Source organism: Dermacentor variabilis, chromosome 5, assembly GCF_050947875.1.
Source record: "Dermacentor variabilis isolate Ectoservices chromosome 5, ASM5094787v1, whole genome shotgun sequence".
NCBI lineage: Eukaryota > Metazoa > Arthropoda > Arachnida > Ixodida > Ixodidae > Dermacentor > Dermacentor variabilis.
Genome location: NC_134572.1, coordinates 145,181,395 through 145,203,447, shown reverse-complemented (window position 1 = coordinate 145,203,447; position 22,053 = coordinate 145,181,395). Strand labels below are relative to the sequence as shown.

The window sequence follows — 22,053 nt, the reverse complement described above, 5'->3', positions numbered from 1 at the left end:
GGGATGAGAAAATATGGTCAGAATGAAACGTAACCTGCACGCAACGTAGGTGATAAAATGCGCTGCCACTATAAATCGGATCCCTAAAATTTACCGAATCAGCTATCTGTTGCCCGTTTTCAACAACCCGTTTTATTGCGATGGTAAATATACGGGTGCTGCAGGCACGTTGGTGGCATCGTTATGTCACCTTATTGGTGCACACGTGTGGCCCATGCATTGAGTTCTAGATTGTCCATAGTCGCGCAGTGTGTTTGGGTAGCAAAAACAACAAGTGGGAACACCATTACGCCCTGCTCAATCGACTCTGCTGAAGCCAGGGCAGCATTCTGGCTTTCACTGCTGGTGTGAGTGTTCTGCATATGCACATTAGGACTGGTCAGCAGCTGTGTGCAGACGACACCATGGTGCATACACTGGTCTGAGCAGAACGGACAGTAAACGTCGAGCTGAATCTATGCAGTTCTTTCATTGGGTGCTGTCAAATGCAGACTCTTTTCCCTTCGATCTCATCTTATGCAACAACACTGTGCGAAGTCTGCAATGCCGCTGGCAGCACTCCGGATCACGCCAGCTTTCCGAGACGCCTTCAGTGCAACGCTAAACTTTGCCATTGCTTTCAGTGCCTTGCCTTGGTGCGTGACTGCCAATTATTTTGGTAAATGCATGACACATCCTTTCTTTCGCTTCCCCTCATCTCTCACCGTGCGCAGGCCGACATGGAATCGACCGTGGAGCAGGTTAATGAGAAGCACCTGTCTCCCTGGCTGGAGGCGTGCCAGAAGGATAACATCACCAACACGCCATTGTCTCCATACCTCTGTCAGGTAAGCACAAAGTTTGTTGACGTAGGGATTGACGCCTCGGTCAGGCAACGAACACTCGGTAGCCAGGCATAGGGATGAGGACATCCGAGTAAGAGCAGAAGACAAATTGTTCAGTGTACAGCTGGCCACAAAAGCTTACGGGGCACGAATTCCGTGACCAATGCACATCTGCCAAGCCATAAATTTTCTGTAGCATTCATGAATTTGGGCCGGTTCTCCAATTTTAAGAATGCTGCGTCAACTTTTACGAACTGTTCTGGTCATGAAAAGGTTCCTAGATGTGTTGAGGAAAGATAGGGCAGCGCAAGATTGCAGAAAATGCATCCATAAAATGTGATAGCACCTGTGTCACCCTCTTGTGCTAGCACAAGATGCCATATGCCAGAGGTGTACTTGCTTCGAGCAAGTTTACACAGACAAGTGCCTGAAGCAGACGAAATCGGCCACAGCAGAGTGGCCGAAAATGTCACTGCGATCTAAAAACAATGTGTTATCAGTCTCTGTTGTCCCAAGTTTGCCACTGCTTGTGTACTGCCTAGAAGGTAAATCTTTGTTAATAAAGTGCGTATCTCATAAAATATGTCCATTCAAAGCCAACTTTAAGAAATGTCAGTAGGAATGCATGATGCTCCCCTTCTTTATTGTGTCAGCAGGGTTCTTACAAATGTTAATTTGCGCAGATGACCGGTATGCAAGTGTGAATTTCTGCTCTTTTAAGTCATGGAACATATTTAATGGGTTGCTGCATAGGTAGCAAAGGCTACTGCACCCTGTAATTTTCAATTCGAGGCTCCGTGGCCAGGCTTTGCAGAAATTCAGCTTTTTCACAAATCCGATGCCCTGTAAACTTTTACAGCCAACTGAGCAACATTTTGGAGGGGTCAGCAGAAGACCACCAAGAGAGGTCAAATGGTTTCCTTCTTAAAACTTTGTCTGCGCTGGCCATCAAATGAGATTTTTGTAGTTGCCCAATCAGCATGGCGGGACGCTTTCGACCACTGGCATAACAACGCTTACCTCTGCGCCATTCGTGGTATGGAAAGATTGTAATCCACTAGAGTCAACGACAGCTTTGACTGAGAGTGAAGTTTTTTTAAGTTGATTTCATCTGGGCAGACCAGGGTGTGAAGAGAAACGTCCACTTGTTCAAAGAAGTATGTGATTTTCGTCCGTAGCGTGGTGTCCTTCCTTGCAACGTTGAGTACAGGTACAATGAGTAACGTCGCAACAGGCTGAAGCTCATGTAGCAGGTATACAGTGACAATAGCAGACACAGCAAAATCCAAATCGCAGGTTTTGTTTCAGAGCACGACGTGCACTTTCGTGAAAGTGTCAAGCTTTTCCAAGTTACGTTTGCTGTCCAAGAGAAATCCATGCTGTGCGTCATAAATGTCGAACTGTATCTAACCAAAAGGAAAATAAAAATGAATAAGAGAGCCTTAACAACAAGCCGAACAGCTGCAGCTTCATTGCGAAAAGGTGAAGAGTCAACTCACGGCCATTTTCAAATGGAGCCTCATCCTCAAAAGATCACCGATTTCTTGTTTTTTTTTTGGGAAAGGGTCCTTTGTCCACATGTACTGACATGCTGTCTGTCCGCAGGCAACACTTTTATTAAACTGAAAGGGCTTTGCACCTTGTTTGTGCTTAGAGATGAGGTGAACTAGAACTTGATAGCTTGTGGTCATGTGAGAGTTTATGGTAATGTCTTTAATAACCTCTGTAGTCCTGAAAAGGCAACACCACAATGAACGAAAACAGTTTTTTTTTTTCCCCATAAATGTGATGCATTCTCGAGCTAGGAGGTCTTGCAGGGGCAACGTGTGCATGTGCTGAGAGTGTGAAGACTGTGGCCTTGTATTGTAAGGATTCCTTTCTTTCTATTCTATTCATTTTTTACCACCTGTACTGACAAGCAGTCGTTCCTGGCAGTTGCAAGGCTTTGATGTCGTGCGAGCCAATGACAAAAAGAGAAAAAACGCAGATAACAGAAGGAATCGCTACAGAATGTGTTCCCTACCCATGTCTGGTAGACTTATCATATGCTTCAAATGGGAAGAACCAGAAATTTTCAGAGGACAGTGTAGCGGAGATAATGCCTCTTTTTGCCCATGCATTACTAGCGGTTTCAGGCATCAGCGAATTCATGATAATCACCAACTAATTCAACTAAAAGTTGATAATTACATTTCTAATTAAACTAGGGCACATGTTGAAACTGCAGAGTTGAAGTTGGTTAGTGCTTCAGGCATGCCCAATTAGTAGGAATCCTGAGGCTAACAACATGTTCAAGATACTTGCCCTCAAAGGCATCAGAAAATGTTTCGGCACTCCACTTGTCTTTGGACTGCATTGTGCGGTGAGGGGGGTGAGGTATATCTTTGGGAACAGAAAAAATGTCATGCCAGTACTCCTTCAAAATTTGGTTGAAATACCGAAGGATAGAGCAAGTAACACAATTGCAAAGTGGTGGGGGAAATAAAACATAAATGTTAATAAAAGGGGGAACGAAATTCTCCAGGAAAATAAACATTTCAGAAAGATGCAAAAGCTTTAAGAAAGAGCTAAAGAAAAGATGCGTAAAAGAGATGTGCAGGTGCAGTCGGCATTGTTTATTGCAAGCACAAAGAGTCTGTGGGTGAAAACGCTTCTGCATGCTTGCGCATCAATTTTTCGACACTCCTTGAGGCAAGACAGTACGCGGAACACAATGGAAAGCGACGACAAAGCAGACGAAACAACCACTGCGTTCGCAGAACTAAAAAAACTCAAACTCAAAGAACTCAAACACGTGGCCATGGAGAAACTAAGCCAAGACAAGAGCGTTGGATTTGACACTGCAGCTGCTCTTGGTCAAGTGGCGTGAACCGCTCGGGAATCCCGCGATGTCACATGGACGTGGCACTCTCAGCTACTTGCAGTCTGTACGAGATTAACGAGCCAGCAAAACCAGTGCAGCACTACACGATAGCAAAACTACTTAATTAATAAAGGGAAAATCGGACATCCACCCGTTCGTAGCAATTGCTCCAAAGGAAACCCATACAGGTCCCTCAAAAGAAAAACCTGAGTTGAAGAAAAATTCGTCCTGGTCTGGGACTCAAACCTGGGAGCGCCCCCTTTCTGGGGCAGCCGCTGTACCATCTGAGCTAACCAGGCGGCTAGCAAATGGCAGGGCGAAGTCGAATTTGTCGACAACATGAAGCAAAGGCAAGTGTTTGACGTAGTAGTTCTGCGGAAACCCGCAAGGTGGAGAGAGGTAATTAATAAAGGGAAAATCAGACATCCACCCATTCGTAGCAATTGCTACAAAGGAAACCTGTATGGGTCCCTTGAAAGAAAAACCTCACAGTTGAAAAAAAATTCGTCCTGGTCCGGAACTCAAACCCGGGACCACCACCTTTCCGGGACAGCCGCTCTGCCATCTGAGCTAACCAGGCAGCTAGCAGATGGCAGGGCGAAGTCGAATTTGTCGACAACATAAAGCAAAGGCAAGTGTTTACGTAGTAGTTCTGCGGAAACCTGCAAGGTGGAGAGAAGTAATTAATAAAGGGAAAATCAGACATCCACCCGTTCGTAGCAATTGCTACAAAGGAAACCCGTACGGGTTCCTCGAAAGAAAAGCCTCAGAGTTGAAGGAAAATTCGTCCTGGTCCGGGACTCGAACCCCGGACCACCGCTTTTCCGAGAGACAACTTAAACACAAAAGAGCGGGTGACACAGAGCGTAGAAAACAACCTTTCGACTGCTCATGCCATTGTCGAGGGTAATTTTTTTTTTTTTATCATCTTGTAATGCAATGCAAGTATTTTTTTATTACGAGTAGTGTAGTACTAGTGACAGATATAAAATGAGGAGTGCCCGGGAGAGTCTCTATTCGTGTCCTGCATTTACCTCAATTTCTCGATTACTAAAGCTCTGGTCGCGATAATATTGGCACTTCAGATGTTCTCAAGCACTACTCTTATCACTTTAGCTTATCTTAACATTTCTTTTTAGTGTTCCTTTAAATAGATGCTTCCTCTTTTTCATTTAAGGTGTGGTTTATTTCTTACAGAGTGCAATTTTTCTCTCGCAGTGGCATACTGGTGCCATTTATTAATATATAGAGAAGCTTTCTTTGCCTATCACATAAGGTGCTTCTCACTCTCCGCGGACGGACAACAGGCTCGCGCACCTCATACAAGCCAAAAAATCCATCCAGAAATGCCTGCAAGAGCAAAAACACAATATAAATCTAAGGCGCAAAATCGCAGAACTAAACAAGAACATCGAAACACACTGCGCCCAGTTATGCAATCAGGATTGGGACGAGGTATGCGACGCCATGGACGGCTACATCAACATGGACAAGACGTGGAAGATCCTCAAGCACCTGCTCGACCCGTCGGGTACGAAGACAGCGGCGAAAGCGGAAATGACCAAACTCAGACACAAGTACAAACGAAACAATCATGAAATAGGTGATGAAATCATCGACTGTGCCTCGAGAGACCTCCAGCCGTTGAACAACGGAACTACTCGGGCTCTCCCAACAAGGACCTCAACAGAGATTTCTCCCAGCAAGAAATCAAGGCGGTCCTTCAGACCATCAAGACCAAGTCGGCTCCGGGCCCGGCAAAGTGACCAACAAGATGCTCCGGAACCTGGACGACCAGGCAACGAGCCACTTGACAGACTACATCAACGAGTGCTAGCGGAACGGCGGGATACCCGACGAATGGAAGAGGTCCGACACGATCGTCATCCCCAATCCGGGTAAATCCTTAGAAATACAGAACATGCAGCTGATCTCTCTCACTTCCTGCGTTGGTAAAGTGATGGAGCACGCTTGCCTGAGTAGAGTTAACGGCTACCTGGAGTCAAAGGACCTGTACCACAGCAACATGATTGGCTACAGAAGAGGGCTCTCTCCCCAAGACGCCATGATACAACTCAAGGAGCAAATCATAGACGCCACAGGGCGGGGCTTGAGGGCAATACTTGGACTTGATCCAAAGAAGGCCTTCGACAGGGTCAAGCACACGGCCATCCTCAACAGAATCACGCAACTCGGCCTGGGCAAACAAACGTATAAGTATATCCGAAATTTCCTTACGGGAAGAACAGCCAGAATCAGACTGGACGAGGAGGAAAGTATCCAGGTGGACATGGGCAGCGCTGGCACGCCGCAAGGGTCCGTCGTGTGACCGATGCTCTTCAACCTCGTCGTGATTGGACTATCGGAAAAACTGGAGAGAATAGAAGGCATTAATCACACCGTTTATGCAGACGACATTACGATTTGAACCACGAAAGACGCAAGCGATGACGATATAGAAAACAGACTTCAAGTGGCGGTGGAGCAATCGAAAATCATCTGGAGGGCGCCGGACTAGAATGCTCGCCGGAGAAATCGTAACTGCTACTCTACTGCCCCAGGAGGCTCAGCAAACCGTCCAGATACATAGCAGAACTACACAAAAGGGGAATCAGATTAACCACGAGAAAAGGCACGGAGATACCCATGGTCCAAAAGATTAGTGTCCTGGGTCTCTGGATCAAAGCCAGGGGAACAAACACGGAAACTATAACACGCCTGGAAAAGAAAGTCACGGCGACTGTTCAGCTAATACAGAGAGTCTCCAACAACAGGAGGGGCATTGAAGAAAGAAACATCGTACGGCTCGTTCAGGCCTTTGCGATCAGCCACGTCGCATACGTGGTGGCGTTCGTCCACTGGAACAAGGCTGAGAAAGACAAGATCGACACGCTCATTAGAAAAGCGTACAGGATAGCACTGGGTCTCCCCCAATACACAAGAAACGAAAAGTTACGACAGCTCGGGGTACATAACACGCTGGAGGAAATCGCGGAAGCACAGAGGTTAGCGCAGCTTGAAAGACTCTCCGGAACCAAGGTGGGTAGAGAAATCATCGAAAAGATCAGCATAAATTATCACGGAATGAACGGCCCCAAGACGCAGATTCACCCAGATGTCTGATCCGCAATAAACACGTAAAATATCCCGAAGAACATGCACCCTGTGCACAATCTCAAGAGAAGAAAATGCCGCATGAAAACTATTCTCAAAAACCTGGCGCAGGAGGGGCTGCTCTTCGTAGACACCGCAGGGTACCCCCGAAACCGGGACTACAATGGTGGAGTCGGCGCTGACAAAGGGAACTCCCTCTTCGATATGGCGGTCGTATGCACGAAAGGAAAGACCGTCACTGCGGGCTCCGTAAGGACCAGATTGTCGGAGGCAGCGGAAGAAACGGCAATCGCATTGGCTGTAATCAACGGTCGGCAACAATACAGAACAATAATGAGCGACTCCAAGACTGCTATTACGAACTTCACAAAGGGCTAGGTCTCCACCGAGGCAGCCAAAATCCTGAACCGCAGAGCAGAAGACTTTAAGAACGGCAAAATTACACCCAAATACCTCAAATGGATCCCGGCACATATGGGAGAAGTAACCACGAATGCCACTCCCAACCTCAACGAGAAGTCCCACCGAGTCGTGCGAAAACTAACCCACCGCGGCAAGGGCAGTGATGGCCCAACACCCCGCAGCCCCCGGGGAAGGGGGAAGGACTGCGATGGAGGCGATGGAGAACACGGAGGAGGCGACGATGACGAAACGATAAAAGACGACAGGGACAGACTGGTCACATACCACAACATACTGACACACTACACGAAACAAAGAGAAGCATACCCACAAACAACTCAATAGGTCTCAAGAGACAGATTGGAGGAGGTTGCAAACCAGAACGTTCCGAAACCCAGTGCACTTAAACAGAGTAAATTTAACACAATACCCAGACGCGAGCTGCAAGCTCTGCAAGCACAGACACACAGACGTGGCACACATCTTATAGAAATGCACAGAGATCAGATCAATATATGTAGAGGACGACATAGAACCGGACCTTCTCGAGGAGCGATGGCTAAGCACTCTGACTAGCTCGTAACTAGACGACCAACGATGGGCTATCCAGTGGGCCAGGGCAGCGGTGGCAAGGCTATGCCTCACCGCACATAATGCCCAGTGGCCTGAGCCCGGGCTGGCAACCTCGCAGGTCCTTTTCTCATTAAAGTTTTTTCCGTCCATCATGTTATTTCTGTGTGCCTTTAATGTATTGTTTTTCTCTTCTTTTTTGCACAATTGCATCTATTACTGTAGAATTATGAGTGAGGGCTAACTTTGCAACACGCTTCATATTGATAATAAAGGAAAGCTGAAATTAAAGTGGAAGAAAAGGCAACTGGCCATCAGTGGAAGCCAAGCCCACGACCTCTACAACGGTTGTTGGTCTGGCTCCAACTGACAGCAAATTGTATTCTGCCACTTTTAACTTGCACTTAGTAAGGAGTGCAGAATTCTAGTTGCTTCATGCCCTCGCACATTTTTGTTGTTACAGGAGCTTCTCAGAGACAGGAATTTGTGCTTGGATGGAAGCAAGCTTGTCGGCACCGGTTTCACGTACCTCGTTCCCGAGATGACGAAGGAACGCATTAACGAAGTAAGCAGGCTTGAAACTTATTCCGACGTTAACATTTCTTGCTTTGATACTTGTCATCGTTGAACTTTTATGTGACTTTGTACCCTGCATGACATTGTAGCAAGTACATAGAGGTCTTTGAGAAGTGAAAATTTCAAATTGAATGCGAATACTATGCAAAAAAAATATGGAGTTTATTAACACAGTAGAAAACTGTTCACACTTGTTGGGCAAAAAAATGCAAGAAAAATAATACTAACTGGGAAAATGTACAATCTGAATTCGCTGAAAAATTTGGCAAACTCAGCTGCAGTTGACATCTATGTGACACGAAGCATTGCAGCTAGAGATGCCGACGCACTTGAGCTGGAGGGTTCTAAGCCTCCCGAGACGCACATTGTCGTTTTTGCAGCTTCAGCAAGTTTGTTTGCACTCCTCGAAACATTGTGGGCAAGCTGCTGCTGTGGGTGATCACTGTTCTCGACGGTGCATGTGTAGCGCTTTTTTCTTGCTTCTATGGGATCGAGCGGCCGCAGTTTGGCAATGTGCTGAAAGTTGGTGCCAAAAGAGTGCGTTTTCTGGGAACGTATGAAACGGTAAAAAAGAAGCATAACTCTATCGGGTCATTTTTTCTGTTCTCGATCGGGAACATTGGTGCCGGGAAATCGCACGTAACGGTATCATGTTAGTGAGGTTCTACTATGTTCCCCTGTCTACTGGCAGTTAAATATTTAAAGCTATATTTGGAGGTAGGGTGGTACAAATAAGTCCTATCCGTTGCCTTCAATATGCGCAATGCCGTTTGGAAGGCTTATCTGACTGGCCAAATGGCTTAAATTTAAAAAAAAAAAAAAAAAGGAAAGAACTCACTATGACAACAGCGACCTTTCACAGCGAACACCACCAACTTCCCCATAGCTTTTTCTTCTTGGACGGGCTCAGCTCTTAACTGCTGTCGCAGCAAAAGTTCGCTATGGTTCTTGGTTGGCTTACAAATGTACGCTTAAAATTTTCGGTGTTCCCAAGGCCTTTTTACATGGTAGATGGGCTTGCGGAAGCGTACCTATGCTCTATAGCCCCTTCAGGCATTGTGCGCACATTCACACACAAGATAGCGCATCAAAAGCAAAAGTATTGATGAAAATGACATTTAAAGTGTCACAAAGATCTTGAAACACTTCTGATTGCGCCTGTACTGAAAGATTAACTAATACGTGTAAGGTGTTTAGTAAAACGAGTTGGAAGGTAGATGTCTGAATGTATGCTCTTGGTATCGGAATGTCATCATGTAGCGGGCTCATTTCTTTTGGTGTTTTTCACAGTGGTTTGCATCCAGCGTATACTTCAGTGGCTGGATAGGTGCTTTCCCAAGTATGCTAGACATGAAATGTAGTTGATGTTATCATATCTGACATTCCTGTGGGGAGAGTTCCTGCATGGAGTCCACATTCTGTAAATGTGACTAAACTCGCAAAAGAATTGAAAATGTTTAGTGTGCTTGCAGCAGTGCACTATTCATGATTTTGAAGACTCGAAAAATGTGGCGAAACTAAGTTTTCAGTGAAAAGAATGAATTGGCGCCTCAAAGAGAGGGGGAGGGGGGGAGGGGACATTCAACCATTACCAAATATGAGATTTGTGGGTGAACTGTGCAAGGACGGGTCAAGGAAGGAAACAAGCACGAGCACAGACTGTGAACATGCAATTTATTTGAAAATGCACAGCGCATATATACTGACGCGAATGCACATGTGGTTAGTCGGTTAGTTAGTTAATATGCACCAACAAGCCCAGTAAAAAAAAAACTTCACCAAATATGAGATTTTTATACCCCTGTCAAGTGGGCAAGTTAACGCACACTGGTCGGAGTGCATTCATGGAACACACTTTGCTGGCCAAGTGCTTAGCCAGCGGTTTGGATGGTACAAAATGTAATGCATAAAAAAATGACACATAAGTTCTTTTTAGCTTTTGAACAGCTTTTAACAATATAATCGGAAAAGAACTCGCTCATATTCTGTTCTAGCAGGATCAAATTCCACCCCTTCACACACCACAATGTTGTTCTGGACTGGCTGGGCATTCGTCTTGGCCGGCATCAACTTGCAACACTCTTATTATAAAAATGTTTTCGTTTTTTTTAGTTTGTTTTTATGTATAATACAGCGTAAAGCAATCACGTTTTAGAAGGCTTTTTTTTTTTTTCCTTTTTAATCTACAGCTTCAAAAAGCACGGTCTTAAGTCCAGACCACACATGCGCTGCATACGCGTGACAGCGCCTGCTCACTGAGCTCACTCATAGACGCCTTGGAAGATGCCGCTTCGTACTTTGTTATTGACAGTGTCTCAACATACTTCGATGTCTATAAACGTAATTGTTACATTTTTAGAGCTGTTAGATCAGCGCAGAAAGGAGAGATTAAGCACTTTCTTGCATGATGTAAATCTACTTCACTGAGAATTTAATGTACTTGCCCGTAGCTGCATAGCCAGGCGCGCCGACACGAGGCAGCTCAAGCGCGCGGTAACAGAGAGGAGCTGTTTACCGAGATTGCGCCGCGTTTCGACGTGTACAAGCCATGCCACACTGTCTGCGCATGCGTGGGGGCGCGGACGCGCGACGCATACGTGCGGTCTGGGCTTTAGTCTGTTGCTTATTTTATTTATTTATTTTTAACTGCAAGTGCGCTTTGTTTTTCCCATTTAGTGACACGTAGCCTAAAGTTGTCACTCAAGGTACTGAAGTGCACTTAACTTACCCGCTTGACAGGAGTATTAAATTGAAAATTCAACACTTTGATTCAAAACAAAAGTATATTCGACTTCTCTGAAATTTCGGTTATCCACATTCTCCTGCTTTCAAAAGTCTATAGCAAATTGCAGAAGGCATCATTTTGGCTCTTGAGTTACAAACAGCACAGAAAAACTATGGAATTGTAGCAAAGTTACAAAATTCGCCGCATTGATTTTTTCTTCATTTTTTGCCCCACAGGTAGTGGACGATTATGTTGAGATGGGCCTTTTTCCAAGGTCACTGCTCCTGTGATGCAAGGGTGATGAGCAAAGCGAAGTGGGCAGAAGTGCTAGTCAACTTCTGGTCATCTACAGATAACTTTAACGTGCCTTGCAAGTATTTCTCTACATCGACGACAGCGGCCATCGCCCGAGTGCAATGTGCAAGCCGGTTTTCTTGCCTGGCTCTCGTGTTTTGTAGGTTATTTACAGCTTGTAGGCCCCCAAGGAGTCTCTTCGTCTTTTTCACTCTCTATACAGTATATCTAGTATTTTACATTCCATGAGCGAGTTTTTGCTTGCATTGTTGAAACCTGCCAACGCCTTTGATGCTCTCTGAAACTTTTTGCTTGCAGTCTAGTTGATTGTATTGTTTTGTGATATGATGTTTCAATAAAAGTTTTTAAGCCATTGTGCCAAGTATTTTGCCATGGTTCACTTTTATTGCTCGGACAGCTGTTATTGCCAGAAAGCTCTTCTCATTTTTGTTTTTTCAGACATCTTTCCAAACTCCACGGTGGCTTAGTGACTATGATGTTCTGTTGCAGAGGTTTAGTTCATTCTTTGTTTAATTTCATTACAGGGTCAATTGCCATCTATGGCAGTCGCCTTTGAATGAGGGCAGAACGCAAAAATGTTCGTGTGCTTATATTTAGCTGCATGTTAAAGAACCTCTGGCTCCTGAAATTAATCCAGAGCCAACCCACTACGTCTGTTTGCTGCTTTGAGAGATTAAAAGAACACTAAAGCAAAACATTGTCCAGCTAGATTGATACATTATTCATCTGAAAGTCTATCATCGTTTTCTGTGTGCCAATATATATCGCTTTGTTGCATAGAAAATTGCCTCACGAGGTCCCATTGCTGCTCCTGAATTTGAACTGCCCGCGCCAGAGCAGACAAGTTGACATAATCTCCACGTGACCTCCCTCTCTGCCACCCTGTGAATCGGTCGGTGCTGACGTCACATTTGAATTACCATATAGTTCACAGCAGATGGCACCATTCTGACTTTTCTGTTTTTGTCATTTTCTCACTGACAAAAGCTGTCTTCTCACTATGAATTTTGTTATTACAGACACCTCACCTTTTCAATTCAGCTTGGCTTAATATTTTTCTTTAGTGTCCCTTTAAACCTTTTTCTATTCCTCCTTTCCCTTACACCCAGTGTAGGGTAGCAAACTGGATGCCCGACTCGTTCATTGGTTCACCTCCGTACCTTTCCTCTGCTTACTTTCTCTCTCAACGCTTCAGTTTCTTATTTGATATTCTCCCTTCATAGGTGCTAAGCTATGCCAAGCAAGAATCGAAACCCTGCTCTTGTGACTGCACGAAAGTTGCCTACTGTTATATTAGTACACATTGACCTGCGTATATTAATTGAGCCTGCCAAGCAACCCTGTGAAAACGTGTGCAGGGACGAGACAAGTTATTTATTGCAATTGTTTTGCATGCTCGTTGCAAATTAAACATGTGTGTCTCTGCTTAGAATTTCAGCTTTGTGAAATGGATAAAGCCATGGATTATATGAATTTGAAAACTTCTAGCAGTCTGCATGTTTTTCTTTGTCCTGGTGGATAAAATTCTCGGTGCTGAAGTTAGAAGTAAGAACATTGGTTATAACTATCAGGTGCGTGCCATCAGCAAATGTAATTTGTTTTGACCATAGTAATGTCTGTAAACTTTTTCAGAACATTTGCTATACCAGTGTGGAATTTGTGTGCGTGTCACAAAAAGTTTTAACAGGTCTAAAGTGCATGAAAGAGCCTTTGTATCATCACATGATCACAATCTTCTGACTTGTGGTATCAAACTTCCCTCCATGGAGCTTTCTTTTCAAATGAGTAGACCATACATTGATAGGTTGGCATGAGCCAGGCCTCAGCTAAGGACTTGCATTTTTCTCGCACTTGCATGTGCTGATCTAATTCACAAGCAGGTAGAGGAGGCTAACAGCAGCATACATGAAAATATTGGCATCGAAGCAGCATGCAGTATTTTTGCTACCTATCTGCAGTATATGTAATCTACTGCAAATACTTGGTCCCTGGTCTGCATGCCTGTTGCACAAATACACATGAACAGTGGCATAGCTAGGTCGTCTGACACCCGGGGCCCATAGGTATTCTGTCCCGGCGAAAAGAGGGGTATCTTCAGACGTATATGGCACCCCCCCCCTTCCCCCACTGGCCCCTTTCACCCGGGGCCCACGGCCACCCCTGTTTCTACACCACTGCACACGAATCTGCCAGTATACTGTGTAGACTCCTATGTTCTAGAGATTTTGGTCCTTCTTGTCCATACTGAAAAGGTGTATCAATTCGTCTTCCGTGAATTGGATGATTCTAGTAGACTCCAAGTGTATCTGGAAAAAAAAAAAAGCAAGGGCAGTGGAAATTAGTCACATGTTTGCACTGCAGTTTCGATTCCTTGAAACATGGCAACCAATTCCAAGGGGGTTGGCTGCACGACAACACCACACAGTAGGTCAACACAACTGGGCAACATGGTTCAGCATTATGAATATGCAAATGCACCTAACAGATGTGGACAATAGAAAGAACGAAACACACGTAGTATGTACTTTCAGCTGGTTTATTTGAAATCCTGTTGTCAAATATGCATGCACACACATGTGGCACCCAATCATATATTGCGCAATACACACATGGCAATTGCCAAAAAGCAGTTTCTTTCCATCACTTTTTTTATGCAACACGAGTACAGTGCACATGTTCTAGTGTCACATGTTTGTGCATACGTTCTCGGCGACAGGGTTTCAAATAAACCAGTTAAAACATGCATATGCGTTTTGTCTCGTCTATTGTTTAAGTATGTAACGCGAATTTACGTGTCCGTGACACAATATGCAAAGCTTGTGTACCTTCTGCTTCTTCAATATGTCAATCAACTTCATTTGTTTCTTGATGAGCGCCAGCAGATCAGCCTTCTGCTTTTCTAGTTGCTGGTTTTTCTCCAAGAGCACAGCCATAGACTTGTCCTGCGTGTAATTTACAGATTCAGTACCTCAGTGTCGTCCTTGGCATAGGCTGTACGAGTTGTCCCCGGTACATTTTTGTCGGTCTGCAGTACTCGAGCACGTCGACCCTGACGAAAAGCCCGAAAAGCTGCGGCGCGCGATTACCTCGCCGCCGTGTTTCTGCGATGAGTAGTCCTTCGACGACTTCTCAATCTCCGGAAGCCTGTCGCTGGTGTCTCCCATACTGCGGCAGCGAGCACCGAAAGATAAAAGGCCATTGAAACTTAAGGCACGACGCAGCGCTTCCTTTCCAAATAATAATGCAGGAGAGACGCAAAAATGCGCGCGACATTTTGCTGGACAATCGTGCTGGCCTGTTACGCAGAAAGCACAGGTGCCAGGCGGCGTCAAATAAAACGATTGATGCAACAGCAAGCGAAAGAAAATGCTCGACGAGCTTTATTTAGCGAACAGAAAAAGAAATCGGCCCGTGTGCTGCTAACATGCGCGAAGCTGTGCATTTTTTTTTTTTTTTTTAACAGCAGCTGGGCAGAATGGCGCGCAGATTGCACACAGTAGCAATGTAGCTAGAGCCACAGCAGAACGGCTAACCAACCGAAAAGCCATGCTAATAAAGGGCGAGCGCAATGTCTCAGCGAAAGTTCATTCTCCACAACGCCACAAAATTCCTAAGCGATTTGCAGCTAATACTGACATTCCAATGAGTGAAAAGATACGCTTGCAGAACAATACGAGCACGCCGATACAGCACGCTCTCGGCCACCAAGCCAGCGAATGCTGCGGACCAGCTGCGGACGCGGCGCGGCTGCGCCCTCTGGAATCTATGCAACACTAATAAAACTATTTTGTATCTGTGCGCGCGCGTGTGAAGCAACTCGTTATATTAAAGGTAACAAGTCAATCCTAAATACGACGCTTGAAACTTCCGCAGTCTGCATCGTCCCGTCATTTGGCATATGCATAGAAAAGTAATGCATAATTTTATTGAAAGCGCAGTACCAAGGTGAAAGGAGAAGCTTTAATTATTGTATTTTGCAACGGCAGTCCGCGCTTGCTGCGCAGCCGCAGTACAATCGATTGTTTAATGCAAGCACACACACAAATGCCTGTAGCGAAATACAAAGACGAATGCAAAAAGCGAAAGTGCTCTAGTGCGCATGCGCGTTATCGACCGGCTTGCAAGAAAACCTGGTCTGAATATGATGCGACGAAAAATTAGTCGACTTAATGAGGCATCGTCATTGTACCATAATAATGTCTTCGGCCATTATAATTATTTAGACATTTGTTCGAAAAATTTCAGCCCTATACACGACGACGGAAACTTAGACGAGTAGGTTTGGTGACATCTTTTACGGCGTCCTCTAACAACTCGTCCAGCTGATTCCCGTGCCAAAATGGTAATCGTTTTAAATAAGTGTGTCCTCTGCTTTAAACTTGTGAATCTTAACTTAAATTATGGATCCTACGAAAACGAAGACGTTGAAGAAAGAAAAAGCGTCGGTCAAATCGGAAGTCGGCTGTTGTGTGAAAGACGAGCCCCCTGAAGTGGAAGCTTCGGACTGTGCTATTGACGTTAGTAGTCGTTTGACTAACGGGATTGATTTTAAAGAAAATGTGCCAGAAACTGAGAACATGGGCATGTTTTCTGGACCGCTGGAAACCGAAGCAACGAAGCCGGTCAGGAACAACTGGATGAAGACCCACATCGAGCAGTCGATCAGGTGATGGCAGCTTCTCGCGAGCCTCCCGATGCTTAGATCGAAACCGTAAACAATGACATCTTATTTCTTGCAGCGTGGCATCGTAAGTCATAGGTGAATAACGGTGCCTTTGCATTTGCCGAGATCGTGGGAGTCGTTCACGCGTGCCGCTCATCAGGCGTCGTGAGCGATCTCGTCGCTATTATGCGCGAGCGTGCTTGCATGGCTTCGCCCGCGCCGCGATGCGAGCGCGGTTTTCGCAAATTTACTGTCTGCCTGCTGCGCCAAGAATCTAGCGGACGGCAATGTGCGTCGCCGTCCGTTAATTTGTGACAGCTGTTGGCGCTGACACATCAGCTTTCTTAAAAGTCCCTGTCGATGCTTTGTTTGTGAACGGCACGGAAAGGGAGAAGAAAAAAAAAAAAAGAAAGAAACGAAGCTTCATTGTATATGTGTTTCGGAGACGGCGGTTTTAACCTGCGCGAAAGCCTGTTCATTCCTTTCGGTACTTCGCTGCATTACGGCATACAAAAAGTGCGTTTTTCGACGCTTTCACGCGACTTGTATGAAGTTGCCAGCGGTCAGCTGCCAGACGTCGCGCGGCGTCTTGCTCCTGAAGCGCGCCGCGAGCTATACGTGGTTAATTACGGCAGCCCCAGCTCCCTTGTTCGCGCGGCTGTGTAACTACCGCCCGCTGTCGGCAGGCCGTCCGCCGCGGCACGTATGCTGTGAAAATGCTTGTGTAGAGGCCACGGCGATCGAAATGTAGCATTCGTTTCTTTTTTTTTTTTTTTTTCATCCCTACCGAAGCTTTGTCGATTGCTGTCAACGCGTGCGCGGTTTTACGTTGAGTCCCATATATGTCATAAGAAAAATATATAAAGCGTTGTAAAGGTTTCAAAGCTAACACACACAAAAAAATCGCATGATCTTTCTTTCTCTTTTCAGATCAGTCTTCTGTAAGTACAGTGACTGAAGTTTGACCTATAAGTGCTTAAATTTGCATTGCCATTGTTATGGCCTTCACCTGAGTCATCTAGTGGAATGCTTGTTGTAACAACTAATAATTTGAGAAGAGAGCATTTATTTCTTTGCTTGGTGGTTCATATGTGTGGTACAGTATCTAGCTTATTATTTTTAATTAATTATTTACTTGCATTTTTGCAGTGAGGAAGCAAGGAAAAAGGTAGCAACTCTCATCGTAAGTTGAAGCGCATCTTTCTGCATTTTATCAGTGCTTAAAAATTGACGTCATTTGTGCTCTGAGGAAAGTTTAAACAGTGTGGCTGACTTTCATTAATTGCAATGAGCTTTATCAAAGTAAAAAAAGAAACATGTACCAAAGCCATTGACACCTTTCTTGGGGCTTTCGAACATGATCAGATTAACCAACGTTGAATCAACAGAAGTCGTCTTGCACCCTAACCATAGCGAGAGACAACAGAGTTCCTAATTATAGACTCATTGTGTGCTTTGCATTTCTACAAAGCACATTGTACCGTTACATTGTGGTTGTAACAGCCGTGAAGTGGGTATGTTAGAGCCATTGTTCTAAGTGTGCGATATTGTAATGAAACGCAAATGTGTGAATGAATTCAAAAATGTACTACTATGTGAAGCCACTTTGCAGTAAACCTACTACTTTCTGATTACTAAGGCAATAGACTGCCCCTGTGGTAGTGCTGCCCTGGTATACATGCTTCTGCTGCCTTATCTGTGACACTTTAGTAAGAGTCGCTGGGCAGTCACCTGAACACATAGATAAACTTTTGGCTAAGTTACAATAAAAATGTTCTTTATGGCATCATGTACTGCATTCGTGACATGAGACCAAGCACTAAAAGCTGTGAGCAATGACAGCTTGCACTCTAAATCAAAGTTTTATTCATTTTCTTTTGTGCGGAAGAACCAGATATTTATTGTGTAGACATAGTGAGGTAGTCTAAAATTAATGATGTAAGTAATGAAATGCTGTCTTTCAACAAGGTTGTGCATAAGTAATGATGATATATTTAGGAACTTGTGCTTAGACAAGGGATTCCATTTGTTTCTGTCTGTAGTTAATGGCTCAGATTATTAAAAATAGGGGATATTGGGAGAAAGGGACAGTGTCAAAGAAAGTAACTGCACACAAGATTAATTGCGATTATTTTCATGTGTCATTATTACAAAGAAAAGGGTGCACATCATTTGTAAGCCACAAAAAGAAAAAGTTATTTTGTGTGTGTGTGTGTGTGTGTGTGTGTGTGTGTGTGTGTGTGTGTGTGTGTGTGTGTGTGTGTGTGTGTGTGTGTGTGTGTGTGTGTGTGTGTGTGTTTTTGGCTGCTACTTGAATGTGCTGCTTATGTCAACACCAGCTATTAGAGCACTCTGTCAGACCATGGACATATTGTAGTATACAGGATACAGGGTTACTGCAAATGCTTGTGGGAGCGACCCAAGGAGGTTATGTATCAAACTTCTGGAGTACCAGTCCCAGTACCTGCGGGAGCAAGTGAAGCTGACAGAGGCCATGTTGCTAGAGGCAAAAGAGGGCAGCTCCAGCATAGGCGGCCGCGATATGCGCGCATCGCTCCCTATGCTTACAGTTGCGCAACGAAAATAAAAAGGAAACCCCCTTTAGAAAGTATATCAGGTAGCACTTGCATGTCGCTGTTTAGTGACCAAAAGATATTCCTGCGTCAATTTATTGCCACAGGCCTTGCACTTCCTCGCTTGGTTAAATCAGAAACGGTCTCTCCATACAAACTAAATTTGTGTGATTTGACTGCGTAGTGAACATTCGTCACTGTTTACCTGCTAATTGACATGAAAGATACGATAGGCGCCGCTGTGTGTGATGTGTCGGGTGAGCAGTCTTCGAAGTCGCGTGGTGCTTCACCGCGCAATCTTTAGCAATAATTTGAGTGCGTACATTAATGTTTCTGTGTGCATGTGTTTTTCTTCCTCTGGAAAATCGCCAAAAGAAAAAAGCTATGTTGAGCTGTATTGATAAATTATACACGTCTACAATACCAGAAAATCCACTCTTGCCATGAGAGGAAGCATGGTAAGCCAAAAAAGACACAAAAATAAAATACATGTGGTGCCCTTGCCTTAAAGTTCCCGTCCAGCTCACCATGATGTCATGATGGCATCTGCTTGTTTATCTCCTAGTTTAACTGCAAAAATGGACTGCATTGAATTCTAAACTAGCCAATGACAGGCACATTGTGTATCTTATTCTGTGCATCCTGTCTACTTTCCTGTCTACAGTCATAGACTGAACTGAGACACTGTTCCTTAATTTTTACGGCAACAAAACAGCCCGAATGAAGTGTAACAAAATACTTGGAAATACATTACGTCACACTGACGTACTGGTGCTGAAATGCAAATATGAAATTGAAGAAATCAAATTCTGATCATCATTCTCTTTTCTAGTAATCAGCCTCCTGAGGCAATAGTAATAAAGTTTTGAAGGACTACTTTATCAGTCTAGATTTATTTAGCATTTCTCCTTAGTTTACCTTTAAAACCCTTGCGATAAGGTGGCAGGAGGGCATGAATAAGGGATTTTTGATGATAAGTTTACAGTCGAGGCAGGCTTTACTAGAGACATCTACACCCACATCCACCAACTCCCTTCCCCTCGCACTTAAAATAAATCAAAGCACTTACTTGAGGAAATGCACACTGCAGCTGGCTTTGGCACTCCATTTGAGCTTGCTTGGAAAATAAACACAGTGGAAAAGGAATTGAGGCCATCAAAACAGAACCTTGGTGCAGTTGTTAAGTTGATAGCAGGGGAAGGCCAACTGCAAGCAAGGCCATGACAATGTGAGAATTTCATTCCAGTGCTGTTTCCTTTTGCATTTCATCAATGGTCTGAGTGGAGGTTCGTCTGCATCGCCACCGGGATCATCCAGTTGTGCATGGGGGGGGGGGGGGGGTGATGAGAAAGGAACAGAACCAGCTGAAAGGAATCCTTACCTTACATGCCAATCCCAATTTCACTTTGGCTAAATTGTTCGTAAGTGAGTAGTACATATCCTCGAAACAACCTTGGCAAAGCTGCAGCATGCTTGTAATAGCTCTTTTTTTTTATTATAATTATTATTAACAGCTTGTAAACAGCACCTTAGCAGGCAGTGTGGGCATCTGGTGGTTAACAAACATACGGCATGGATTCCAGAACACGGCCTCTGAGATTTTAAACATGTCGGAGGCGTTGCTAAATATCAGAGGTCATGTTCAGATATTTAGTAAAGCAATGAAGGGGGCTAGTTGGTGAACGTTCATGGTTATATTGCGCTCAGTTTTACAAACACGATACTAAGGAAGGACAGGACGTGGACGGACGAAGCGCAATGTTCAGATGCTGCACTAGTTATCAACTTTCCGAGTTGTGGCGTCATTTCTGATGAGGTGGTAATGGTGGTGTTCCCCCCTCCGCCCGATATGAAAAAAAGAAAAAAATTTTTGAGCCATTTATGGTGCATACACTCATATTTAAAATGTTAAATTTTGTGCGCATGTATATGTCTAACTAGGCTTCTTTTGTGGCCCGAAATTTTATTGCAGTTGACCTTCAACAGCAGCAGCTGTTTATACTCTTCGCTTTTGCAGCAATCTGTTTTCAGAGTTTGTTGCTGTGATCTGTAACAGGGATTGCCTTGTTGCTATGGCAACCTTATGCATAACTCAAAATCAGGCACATCACATTTTAGTGAAATTTTTACAAAAAATAGAAAACAGTGCCTTTCTCTTATAACACAGACATTAAGGTCAACTGCTTAAAGGTACACTAAAGGCAGATACTAAGTCAAGCTAAAGTGATAAATTAGTGCTCGAGAATCTCTAAGACATCAATATTACCGCAAACAGAGCCCTAATAATAGAGAAATCAGGGTAAATGCAGGACATGATTAGAGACTTCCCCGGGACATTCAAGCCCTTGCCCGATGACGAAAGCACTCCTCAGTTAAATTCTCTCACTAGTACTCAACTACTCGTTTCAAAAAGCATCCTGGTATTGTATTATAAGATGAAATAAAATGCTACTTATTCAGTTCCATTTTATGTTCAGAAAAAAGAACTCATTGCAATTACCGTTGACAAAGTCACGGGCAGTTGAAAGGTTTTGTTTTCACTTGACTCTGCGCCGCCCACGCCTTCGCGTTTCAGTACTTACCTGAACGCATAGTACTGCGCTGCTTTTGCTGGCTCGCGAAACTCGCAAAAACTGCAAGTAGCAGAGAATTCAGCTTCCATGTGATGTCGCGGGATGCCCGAACGGTCTACGCCACTTGACCAAAAAGCAGCTGCCGCGGTGAATCCACCAACCCTGTGTTGGCACGGGGCCGCCGCCTGTCGGGCGCCATTTTACTCACCAACGGCAGTAAAGGTCGGTGAGGGTGTATGCAATGTCAACACTCCCCCGATTGGGTGGTGGGAAATTTGAATTTCGAAAAAAGTATTCGAACCCTTCAGATACAATTTCCTCGTGAACTAATACCCCTGTCAAGCGGGCAAGTTAAGTGCAATTACGGGGAGTGCACTTCAAGACCTTGAGTGACACTTTAGGCCATGCGGTGCTAAATGAGAAAACAGCGCACTCGCACTAAAAAAAATTTTGACAGACTAAAATCGTGTTTTTTGAAGACGTGGATTAAAATAAAAAGAACCTTCAAAAAACGAATTGCTTTAGTTGTATTATAAATAAAAAGCCATCTTAATCTATATTTACTCAACAAAAAATGAAAATATTTTCATCATATGAGTGTCACAAGTCAAGGCCAGCCAAGACGAATGCCTAGCCAATCCAGAACAACATAATGGCATGTGACGAGGCAGCATTTGATCCTGCTAGAACAGAATATCAGCAAGTTCTGTTCTGATTATTTTGTTAAAAGCTGTTCAACAGCTAGAATGAACTTCTGTGCCCTTTTTCTGTGCATTATACTTTGTATTGTTCAAACTGCTGGCGGTGAGGTTACGCACTACGACCAGAGTGCACTCTTCTGCGAATACACTCTGC

The 22,053-nt window shown here is 44.4% G+C and overlaps 3 protein-coding genes across 4 annotated transcripts in view; 2 read left to right on the top strand and 1 right to left on the bottom strand.

Moving 5' to 3' along the window:
* The window catches only part of LOC142583215 (dTDP-glucose 4,6-dehydratase), a 48,917-nt gene extending 37,164 nt beyond the window's left edge, over nt 1-11,753 (top strand). The window contains exons 11-13 of the mRNA XM_075693579.1: nt 714-827; nt 8,237-8,338; nt 11,311-11,753. Of these exons, the coding sequence (XP_075549694.1) occupies nt 714-827; nt 8,237-8,338; nt 11,311-11,364 (270 nt within the window). The 3' untranslated portion in view covers nt 11,365-11,753. The remainder of the gene's footprint in view (nt 1-713; nt 828-8,236; nt 8,339-11,310) is intronic.
* LOC142583216 (testis-expressed protein 9) lies at nt 10,007-15,374 on the bottom strand. Of its 2 annotated transcripts, XM_075693581.1 has the most exons (4): nt 15,026-15,374; nt 14,476-14,554; nt 14,215-14,331; nt 10,007-13,695 (listed from the first exon to the last, which is right to left on the bottom strand). In XM_075693581.1, exons 2-4 carry the CDS (start codon nt 14,551-14,553, stop codon nt 13,606-13,608), a joined length of 285 nt encoding a protein of 94 aa, XP_075549696.1. In that variant the 5' UTR covers nt 14,554; nt 15,026-15,374; the 3' UTR covers nt 10,007-13,605. The 2 variants fall into 2 exon arrangements, with proteins under 2 accessions (XP_075549696.1, XP_075549695.1); XM_075693580.1 differs by having other exon boundaries at nt 14,476-15,373.
* Nucleotides 15,375-15,503: 129 nt separating this feature from the next.
* LOC142583214 (uncharacterized) overlaps nt 15,504-22,053 on the top strand; it is a 45,909-nt gene continuing 39,359 nt past the window's right edge. The window contains exons 1-2 of the mRNA XM_075693578.1: nt 15,504-16,055; nt 17,202-17,235. Coding sequence (XP_075549693.1) covers nt 15,790-16,055; nt 17,202-17,235 — 300 coding nt within the window. The 5' untranslated portion in view covers nt 15,504-15,789. The remainder of the gene's footprint in view (nt 16,056-17,201; nt 17,236-22,053) is intronic.